Source organism: Mastomys coucha, unplaced genomic scaffold (assembly GCF_008632895.1).
Source record: "Mastomys coucha isolate ucsf_1 unplaced genomic scaffold, UCSF_Mcou_1 pScaffold20, whole genome shotgun sequence".
In the NCBI taxonomy this organism is placed as follows: domain Eukaryota; kingdom Metazoa; phylum Chordata; class Mammalia; order Rodentia; family Muridae; genus Mastomys; species Mastomys coucha.
Genome location: NW_022196903.1, coordinates 106,889,561 through 106,900,363, shown reverse-complemented (window position 1 = coordinate 106,900,363; position 10,803 = coordinate 106,889,561). Strand labels below are relative to the sequence as shown.

General features: G+C 45.8%; 1 protein-coding gene across 2 annotated transcripts; it reads left to right on the top strand.

The window, feature by feature from the left end:
- Window positions 1-1,340: 1,340 nt before the first annotated feature.
- On the top strand, window positions 1,341-5,812 carry Ghrl (ghrelin and obestatin prepropeptide). 2 transcript variants are annotated; one of them, XM_031382947.1, is made up of 4 exons: window positions 1,341-1,861; window positions 2,505-2,618; window positions 4,779-4,887; window positions 5,671-5,812. In XM_031382947.1, the coding sequence occupies exons 1-4, from the start codon at window positions 1,754-1,756 to the stop codon at window positions 5,688-5,690; spliced, it is 351 nt and encodes a 116-aa protein (XP_031238807.1). In that variant the 5' UTR covers window positions 1,341-1,753; the 3' UTR covers window positions 5,691-5,812. The 2 variants fall into 2 exon arrangements, with proteins under 2 accessions (XP_031238807.1, XP_031238806.1); XM_031382946.1 differs by having other exon boundaries at window positions 1,347-1,861; window positions 2,502-2,618.
- Window positions 5,813-10,803: the final 4,991 nt, after the last annotated feature.

Below are 10,803 nucleotides of genomic sequence, written 5' to 3'. Positions count from 1 at the left end.
CACAGAAAGGAAGGCTGCAGTGTTTCCATACCATCTCACCTTTAGCCCCCAGGGCCTCAGGGCCAAATGGTTTCTAAGCTCAGGTGGGTGACAGGCTTATGAAGGTACCTGGTGACAGAGTTATGTTGGGATTTCTGCTACCTCTGCCAGATGGTCTTTCTCACAGGAGTTGCAACCCAGCCCACACCTCATCTGCACCAAGAGATCCCACAAGAGCCCAATCTCCTCCAAAATTCATAGTAGGTCAGGATATCATGGGGCTCTGAACCATTTGTCTTGTTGTTAACAGCCCCTAACTGGACATCCAGAGTAACCGGCCACTGCAATGTCGCCAACACTGTGGCAGCAGGGACAGGTCAGAAAGCAGTGCTTCAGGAGCCTATACTGCCCCAGAAAGGAATCTATAGGCCCCAGCCCTTGAAGCCATCCTATTTTTCTTTTGTTTCTGAGACAGGGTTTCTCTGCTAGCCTTGGCTGTCTTGGAACTCACTCAGTAGTTCAGACTGGCCTCACACTCAGAGATCTGCCTGCCTCTGCCACTGCAATGCCCTATTTTCTTAAGAGCATACCAGGAAGGTGTCCCCTGTTAAAGCTATATTGCAGGACTCCTATACCAGGTCTATCTCATCTGCATTCCTTGTGCTAGAGCCTTGATACCTGCCAGAGAACAGAGAGGCGAAGTTGCTAGGTTAACAAACACCAGAACAGGCTTCGGCTCAGTGAAAAATGCCTACCCAATACAAGGCCCTGGGAATTATGCCCAACAGTGCAAAACGAAATCAACCAGTAAGGCCAAGCAAGACATAGGCAAGCAATAAAGGGATAACCACCAGGTGCACATTTCCCGACACTTGCTCCTAGGGACAGGAGTTCAGCAGTTCAGCTCATTTTTGGGAACACCCCAGAAGCAGGTCTCTATGTGATCAGTGTATAGAAGCCACAGCCACCTCAGTGGCAAGGCAAAACTGGACAAAATCTTTGAGTTCTCCTGGTGGCAATATCATCTCACATGGAAGGAGGCAAGCCAAGGTCATACCACAACTAAGCAAGACCTCAGAGCTCACCTGCCAATCCACCACAAGGGCCAAGCCCACATGAGGACCAGAGAGAAATCAGGAGCTGGTGTCCCACCCAAAGCCCTGTTCTGGCTTTAGCACCTGTGCTCCACTGTTTGTTCTTCAACAATGAGGGGAAAAGAGTACTTAGTTCCCAAGGAATGCAATACTGCCCACATAAACTACCAGCCTCAAGAGATGAGGCTACCGGACGTGAACAAACACAAGGCTTCCTATATAAGGAGCAGCCAGCCAGCAGGCACCACAGCCTTCCATCCCCAGGCATTCCAGGTAAGCTCTCTCTGCTGTCTGTGTATGTGTATATGTATGTGTATGCATGAACATGAACGCTCACCAGGGTCTAAATTATTCAGCACTGGCCACTCATTTACTTTCTCTGAGTTTCAGTGAGCTCACTCACTGTTCAGCCTAATTAGTTCTGTCAACAGGCTCTTGAGGGCTCAGGACAAGCGACACTGAAATGGACAGGCCTCCTTCACAGTAAGGCAGAGGTCAGCCTTCAGCTCGCTCACCTTTATAAGATAGCAACAAGAGAGCCTTGCTTCATCCAGCAGTCTTATCCTTCTAGAAGCTTGCTGGATTCCACCCTGAGTAAATTCTAAGGCATATAACATGGAGATGAAGTAGGCTACTAGAGACCTTCTCTCCCCCAGGTCATCATCCTCACCACCAAGACCATGCTGTCTTCAGGGAGCATCTGCAGTTTGCTACTCCTCAGCATGCTCTGGACAGACATGGCCATGGCAGGTTCCAGCTTCCTGAGTCCAGAGCACCAGAAAGCCCAGGTAAGTCTGTCTCCCCAAGCCCCACACCTATCCTGACCTGTGGTCTGTTCCAGCCCTATGACCAACAATAGTAGCTCTATCTATCTGGGCTTCACACCTTCTCACAGCATAAAAGGGGCCTCTGGATGTGACCCAATTCTGCTTTTAGGATATGCAGATTTAAGATCCTAGAGAGAAAACCTCAGCCAAGCATGGCAGTGCACACCTGTAATCCTAGTACTGGGAGATGAAGACAGGTGGCCCTCAAGTTCAAGGCCACCCTGGACTACATACATAGTGAGACTGTATCTTAAAACAAAACGAACAAACACAAACAAAAAACATAATTTTAAATTGTAAGAAGCCAGGTGTGGTAGCATATGCTTTTAGTCTCAGCACTCGGGAGGCAGAGACAGGTGGATTTCTGTGAGACCAGCCTGCCTGATCTATAAAGTAAATCCAAGACAGCCAGGGGCTGTTACTCAGAGAAACCCTGTCTTAAAAATCAAAAAGCCAAAACAGAGAGAGAGAGACAGAGAGAAGGGGAGAGGGAGAGAGAGAGAGAGAAGAGAAGGGGGAGAGGGAAGGAGGAGAGGAGAAAGGGAGGGAGGGAAGGAAAGAGGGAAGAGGGAGAGAGAAAAGACCCTCTTTTCCTTTCCAGCAGAGAAAGGAATCCAAGAAGCCACCAGCTAAACTGCAGCCACGAGCTCTGGAAGGCTGGCTCCACCCAGAGGACAGAGGACAAGCAGAAGAGGCAGAGGAGGAGTTGGAGATTAGGGTTGGTACCCAGGCACCAGGATGTTCTTATAAACAGTAAAGGGGTTGTGGTGTGGAGGATAAGCCACATGCTGGCTTTTTAGGCTACCCAAGGGTTGAAGTCCAGCACCAACAGCACCACAAGGGGCTCAGGGTCTCCATCCCAAGAGCAAAATGTTCACAGGTAACTGTTTCAAGGGTAGCAAGGGAGCAGCAAAAACAAGACAAGCAGATTTTAAGGGGTCACAAGGAGCCAGGAAGCACTGATGGAGATACAGAAACAGAAGGAAGCCTTGTTTGTCCCAGGGACCTCTCAGGCCTGCCCTGGTGATGGAGAGATAGGAGGGCTGCTAGTGCAGGCTAGGCTAGCTAGCCCACATGTGTGGCCTAACGGACTTGGGCTTGCTCCAAAAAATTGGATGGGCTAAGGAAAAACACAAATAGCTTTGGATTGGGAAAAGGGAATAAAGGGACCATAGGTGCCTCTCAGCAGCTCATCTAGGATTCCCCTGGGAACTGGAAGCAGCACCTGACAATGCCAGTCCCTATACTCTGTGTCTGCATGCAACAACTTCGTCTTCAAACACGCAACCATGAGAAGCTGGGAAGCAGGAGACACAAGCTAGAGCTTCACAACTGCTAGTCAGGCACTCTTCCAGGGGCCTCACCCACAGCCTGTTTACCTTTATCATGGATCACTTTTCTATACAAGACCCTGTAAGCTAAGTAAGCTGGCATCATTTGCTAAATTTTGGAGATAAGAAACACAAACTGAGCAGGACAGTGGTGGCACACGCCTTTAATCCCAGCACTTGGGAGGCAGAGGCAAGCAGATCTCTGAGTTCGAAGCCAGCCTGATCTATAGAGTGAGTTCCAGGACAGCCAGGGCTATACGGAGAAACCCTGTCTTGAAAATCCACAAAAAAAAAAGAAAGAAAGAAAGAAAGAAAGAAAGAAAGAAAGAAAGAAAGAAAGAAAGGAAGGAAGGAAGGAAGGAAGGAAGGAAGAAAGAAAGGGAACAAAGAAACAAACAAACAAACAAACTAAACTCCTGCTCTCTGACCCTCCCTAGAACCTAGGCACCTTCTCAAACCCTTGCTCCACAGGAAGTGTGACACTTAAAACTAATTCCTGATTCACCAACGTTCCTTCAGTAACACACAGTCTTGTGATACAACCCAGGTTCATACTGGGCGGGTAGCCACCCCAACCTCAAGAGCCTTGTACTTAGTTCTCATAGGGAAGAAGTCTCATTGCACACGCACGCACGCACGCACGCACGCACGCACGCACGCATGCACGCACGCACGCACGCACGCACGCATGCATGGCTGGGATTAACAACACTTCCTAGTTTCTGTGATACTGCATAGTAAGTACTGGGCACAGGCAGATGAAAAAGGATGTAGCAACTGGGCACAGAATATGACACTGCTTACCTCCCATCTGAGGCTCCACCTCTCTTCAAAGTTTTATTTCCCAAAATCAGGTCTAGAGACAGAATGTCAACCACCTGTACTCACTAAACAGATGGGCCCTGAATCAAGGGAAAGGGGACTTTTCCATGCTGTGTAAGAACCTGGAATGTCCACACTTCTGGCAGCCCTCTAATGCTGTGCAGTGGTTTTCTTTCACAACAGTTAGATGATCTGACCAACTTGCCCTGACAATGGAGTGCGAGAAGAAAAATTAGCATTTGCTAAAGGAGGTTAGAAGGGATCTATGGACATTCCTGTGTCCAGAAAAAAAAAAAAAGGCATAGCACGTGCACACACATCCATACTGTTTCCTACTTAAGATTTCCTGCAGGCCAAAACAAACTATAGAGGAACAGGCTACCATCTGCTGTAGAAGCCTAGTCTACCTGGTGCCTAGCAGCCTGACAGTCTGTGCCCATGCTAAGCAAGGACTTGGGGCTGGGCAGATTTCATCAAGAGTCCTACTTTCTAAATCCTTGGCTATCACCTGTTTGTGACAAGGGAGGTCACCCCGCCTCTCTGAGTTCCTACCCTGAGGACAGGGAGAGTTAGCACACCCTCCTGGCTCTAAGATTACATTCGCAAATCACTCAGATACCCAGATGGCTAACAGGACATGGCCTCCCTGGGGAGACTGGGGCATTTGGAACAGGGCAAACCACATAGGATGAGGCCTAAGGCTACCTATTAACCCTACCTTCTAGTTCAATGCTCCCTTTGACGTTGGCATCAAGCTGTCAGGAGCTCAGTACCAGCAGCATGGCCGGGCCCTGGGGAAGTTTCTTCAGGATATCCTCTGGGAAGAAGTCAAAGGTGAGTCAATCCAAAATGGAGCTTAGCCTACTTTACGAATGATACAAATTTTCTCCCCCTAACCCCACCCTTGAGGTTCTAATCATCCTGACTACCTGTGGGAAAGGGCGGTGAGCTTTTATATGTAGCAACCCAGGAGGGCTGGATCACCAGGTCAATCTTCCACAGCCCTGTGTTCCAGGGACTAGTGTCAGCTAGCTGTTAGGCGCCATCTGAGCCTCAGTTCTCTAACTATGAGGTAGTGCCGATGCCTATTTCCAGCATTTCAAATTATCTGGCTTTAAAACATCTTTACAGTATAGCTTCACTAAGGGAATCTGCCACAGTAGCACTGAAAATGCCAGCAAACACATAAGGATCTTAGGGTTTTTGTGTAGTGCTGGGATGAAAACCAAGGCATCATGCATTCTAGATAAACACACTACCACTGAGCTGCACCCCTGGTCTTCAGCACACTCTTACTTTGTGAAAAAGATACCCAAGCTTTTCCATGACTGAAAAAACAAAAACCTCAAGAACAAGTTGCATTCTTTCCCTAACCACTTCCTCACAAATATGGCAATCATACATACCTCACCATTCAGATGAGAAAGCAAGACTTGGGGATACAAGGACACTCATCCAAGAGCACACTCAGATGCCAGCTTCTGAATCCAAGGCCAGTGACACCCACCCTACCCCGCAATCATGACATGCTTGCCTCTAGCATACCATGGTAAGGAAAGTCACTTTGGATGACATGTAAGATGGTACTGAAGACTGACTTGATCTCTTGCTTTTCAGAGGTGCCAGCTGACAAGTAACCACTGACAGGACTGGCCCCTGTGCTTTCCTCCTGAGCAACAACTCACATCCAGCCTCAGCCTCCTCTGCAACTCCCAGCACTCTCCTATTGCCTTAAGAATAAAATGTTCAAGCTGTATGCCAAATGTTCAAATTGAGAATTTATTTCATCTATACGGTAAAGTTTACATTTTACTTAAAAATTATTGGAACAATGAAATGAAACAATGCTGTAAGTTTATGACCCATGAGAAAAGGAAAAAAAAAAGCTTCAGCAAGGGAGAGAGCATGCTTGAAAACCAAAGGAACCCTGCTCATCCCAGCAGCAGAACAGCAGGAGGACTGTATGACAGACAGACTGTATGACAGACAGAAGGTTCTAAAAGTAGCTGGAGGCCACACACACAGGTCAGCACACAGCAGAGCTTTCTGAGGATTTAGAGCTATATTAGGAACTTCCAAAAAGCTAGACCTGTCTGGGGTAATCAGAATGAGTGCCTGGCAATGGCTCTTGACCATACCCGGGGGGCTGAGTAACCACATTCTCCACTCATCAACTCCTGGAGAAGCCTGACAAAACATATGTCCCATGTGCTCAAGGTTGTCCACTGCCTAACACCAGGAAGATGCCCCAAAACATTTCCCAAATTCCAGCTCACACAGCTCATGAGCCTTTATCCCCAAGTCTTACAGCTATAATTCCAGTTGAGACACTAATTACTCACACCTTAGTGCAATCTTTAGAACATGTCCCAAAGTCCAGTGATATTAGATGGGACCCCTAACTAAAGGAAGATCCCAGAGATAAGCTCTCCAAATTCCTTGTACAGTAAGCACTTAGGATAAGTTGCCCACCTACGAAAACACTGCTGCAGTAGGAGCCACATACCTCCTCTTAAGGGAAGCTTTGACTACCCATGCCCAAGACATGAGATGAGCAGGACACACTTAGCAGGCACTCTGAACACACCACTGCTGAGGAGTCGCAGTGCTCCTTGCCATTACTACCTGGGAATTCCTTATAAATGAAGGCTCAGACCCACTCCAGCCCTCCTCCAAAGAATCCTTTAACAAAGCTCCCAGGCTATGACTTACTTAGAAGTCCCAGCATCCTGTTCAAACAACATAGCAAACAGAGCCAGGTGGCTGTGGGGACTTTGGCAAACCTGGAAACAAGACACATAGATGTATACTATACTTAATATTTGTCAACTTGACATAAGCTATAATCCTCTGAGAAATGCCTCCATCAGATTTCTTGTTAAATAAGTCTGTGGGCATTTTCCTGGTTAAAGATTGATGTAGAAAGGCCAAACCCACTGTGAGCGGTGCTACTCCTAGGCAGGTGGTACTGGATTATAAGAAAGTGTGCTGAGCAAGCAAGAAGAAGCAAGCCAGTAAGCAGTACTTCTCGAGAGTGTTTGTTTGAGCTCCTGTATCCAGGGTCTTGAATTCCTACCTTGGCTTCTCTCGTGGTAGATTGTAACCTGTGAGCTGAAATAAACCCTTCTCCCTCAAGTTGGTTTTGGTCAAGGTGTTGTATTATAACAGTAGAAAAACTAATGCAGCCAGTTTCTCTCATTTTCCCTCCTCTGTCTTTGTAACACTCACTGGTTTCAACTAGGTTTATCCCTAAGATACACAACAGCACCAATGCCCTGCTGCCCTTTCTACCAACAGCATCTGTCCAGAATAGCACAGACAGCAAGACTTCTGTCACAAATGACCACTGTAACATACTGGAGAGCAGAAATGAAGGAAGGAACTTAGCAAATAGAGGGAAAGACCTTAAAGGAACAGTTGGTCTCATGATGCTTCCCTTACCAAAAATAAATACTTCTCCTTTCTCTTCCTGTGCCCTGTAGTCATTTGAAGCAGATGCTAAACATACTCTGGCCAGACTCTACACACCAAGTAGTTCAATGTGGGCATGGGATGGAGAGTCCACACTAAGACCTTGCACTTCCCTAGCTCCTCCCTGCCATGTTCATTCCTAAAACAGAACCCAGAATCTTTAGGTAAACACAAGGGTAAACAGGCATACAACTGCCTTTACACCCACCATTCAGTGATCCTGTGTACATTCAAACAGATGAGTTTAATTTATGTCCATTTTTATAGCAATTCTACTTATGAGAGAATTCAGAGAAATGAAGTAACTCACAAAGACACACAACAAATACCTGAAAATTCACAACCAGAGAGACTCAGACTCAAGGCATGTGGCTTTTCCATCCTAACACAGCTCCCCTAGCCCAACTGTCAAAGATCTAAGGTTTCATAGGGGGTTTCAGTGCTGGCAGAAATAAAACACAGGAGAACAGAAAAGAAGGAAGAGACTTAGCAAATGGAGGGAAAGAACTTAAAAGGAACAGCTGGTCACATGAAATAAAATGTATCCAACACATGATTAGGAGATACAGTATGAAGAAAATACATCATTATAAACATGTCCCCACATCAACTTTCTTCTTTTTCTTTGTTCATGGTTGTTTTGTTTCCTTGCTAAGTGACCCATGGCTAATGGCTTTGAATTACCAACCTTCCTGCCTCCCAAATGCTGGGACTGCAGGCATGTACTTAGCGCCCTAGTCCCTAGGGTCAGTTTTCTTAAGCCCACTCCCCTTCATGCATTAATTATTAATTCCACTAACTTAAGGGTACTGGAGTAGGGAACCTATATCTCTAGACAGAACAAGGTATTTTCAAGAAGGAAAAAAAATTCACTTTAAGATAAAACTTTTATAATTAGCATTAACAGCACATATATATCACTTACCACAATTAAAGCTGCATGCTTAAAAATTCTAACAAGCGCCAGGCATTGGTGGTGCACACCTTTAATCCCAGCACTTGGGAGGCAGAGACAGGCGGATTTCTGAGTTCGAGGCCAGCCTGGTCTACAGAGTGAGTTCCAGGACAGCCAGGGCTATACAGAGAAACCCTGTCTCGAGAAAAAAAAAAAAAAAAAAATCCTAACAAGCATACAAAAGAGACCAAACAAAATACCCTCCCTTCCTAGATCTGAACACTCAAAACAGTTAAGTATCAAACTCCCAAATCAATACAAAATGAGGGAAACACCCAAAACCCTGTAAACAGAGGAAAGAGACAACCACCAGAAGCAAACAGAAAGGAAGACAAAGCCAGGGAACCTGCTACAGATTTGTGATTTAGGATCCATGAAAATAACCATTTGTGCAGACATGCTTGACAAGAAGGGACACTTGTCTCATTAACACCTTCATTTCTAGCTGAAGTTCATGGACACCTCAGCACAAGGCTAGGGTGCTACTCCATGGTAAAGAACTTGCTTATTATTAGCACAAGCATGGAAGACCCTGGCTCAATCCCCAGTACCACAAACACACACAGAAAAGCCCAACAAAAAAATACCTTAAATAGGGGCTAAAGATATAATTCAGTCTTTAAGTACACTGGCTGCACTTTCAGAGGACCTGGTTCAATTCCTAGCACCAACATGGTGGCTGACAAACTCTATTAACTCCAGTCCCAAGGGATCCAATGCCCTCTTCTGGCCTTCATGGACACCAGGCATATGTGGTTAATAGAGAAACATGCAGGTAAAACCCCCTACAGATACAATAAAAATTTCTAAATACCATAGAGTATAAAATAAGATGACAGACTACAACAATGAAACAAATCCTCCCACTTTGTCTGGAGACAGTTCAGAGCCCAAAAACCACATTGTAACTTAACTGAATCACCAACACCTCCAGGTACAGCACTGCTCTCTTCCTTCTACTGAACTATGTACTTCCCAAAGGCTAAGACAAGCTATATTGCACACCCAAGTCTGCAGAAAAGTAACATGGTTGTCTCATTCCAAGGCAGCAGACTTTTCAGACATTGCTATGAGAACATAGGGTGTTCTCAAAGCCACCTTAATCTTACAGTAAGTTGACAATATCTATAGACATTCCCAAGTATGTTGGTTAGTTTGTCAACTTGACACAAGCTAAAGTGACCTGAGACGAGGGAATCTCAATGGAGAAAATGCTCCCATGAGATCTGCATGTAGGCAAGCCTATGGGGTACTTTCTTGATTCATGATGGATGTGGTGAGAGAGTCCAACACACACACCACCTGAGTAGGTGTTCACGAGTTGTATATGGCAACAAACTAAGAAAGCCATGGGAAGGAACTAAGCAGCATTCCTCCATGGCCTCTAGTTTAAGTTCCTACCTCAGTTTCTGCTCTGACTCCCTTGATGGATTATAATCTGCCAGGTAAAATAAACCCTTTCTTCCCCATGTTGTTTTTGGTCGGTTTTTCATTATGGCACTAGAAAGAAAGCAGCATAGAATATCAAGCTGTCTAGACTAGCCCCCTGCATCATTTAGACAATCTAGATACACAAAATGAGCATAGGATAGATAGGGAGGTGGATTATGGACCTGTCCCTTTATTTTTAGAAAGAAAGCCAAAGTCTGGGAGAGGTAAGGCGGTATCTGGGCAAGGCAGTGCCCTCAAATTTGGTGTAGTGGTCAATAGTAATGCCCTACAAGTGAGGCTAGTGGTACCTCAAAGATATCAAGGGCCTGCTGTAAAGATGGTTACAATACAGCTTGCTTACATGACAATAAAATACTGTGGCAGACTGAGGACAAGTTTTTCAAAAAGGAAGCCAAGTTCTTCCTACAGTGATCAATGTGAGGCAGAGAAAAAGTAGCTGATGCAAGGGAAGTGAACAAAAGATGAAAGCTATTTCCCAGACCTGACACGGAGTCCCAATGGAAAGTCCAGACAGGCAGTCAGCTCATCATTTTACTTCACAAGGTTCAAGTGCACCATCCAAAGACAAAGTCACTTAGAAGAACCACTGTTAAGTGCTGGACTACACAACCTAATCCTTCTGGACCAAGGACATGGTTCTCCTCACAATACAGCCTGGGCCAGCATCAGCTCCAGCCTGAAATGCGTCCACCTTTACAAGGTACTACAGAGACCAGGACAAAGCTACCTACTTAGATCACATACTGCTCAGACACACGAAGGCCCCTAAGATACAATCAGAACACAGAAAGCAGCCAAGGGATAGAGAGGTCATCTCACCTAGACTCTAGGCTGCTTGTTCAGCATTAACAATCCAAATGACCTGCCGGACA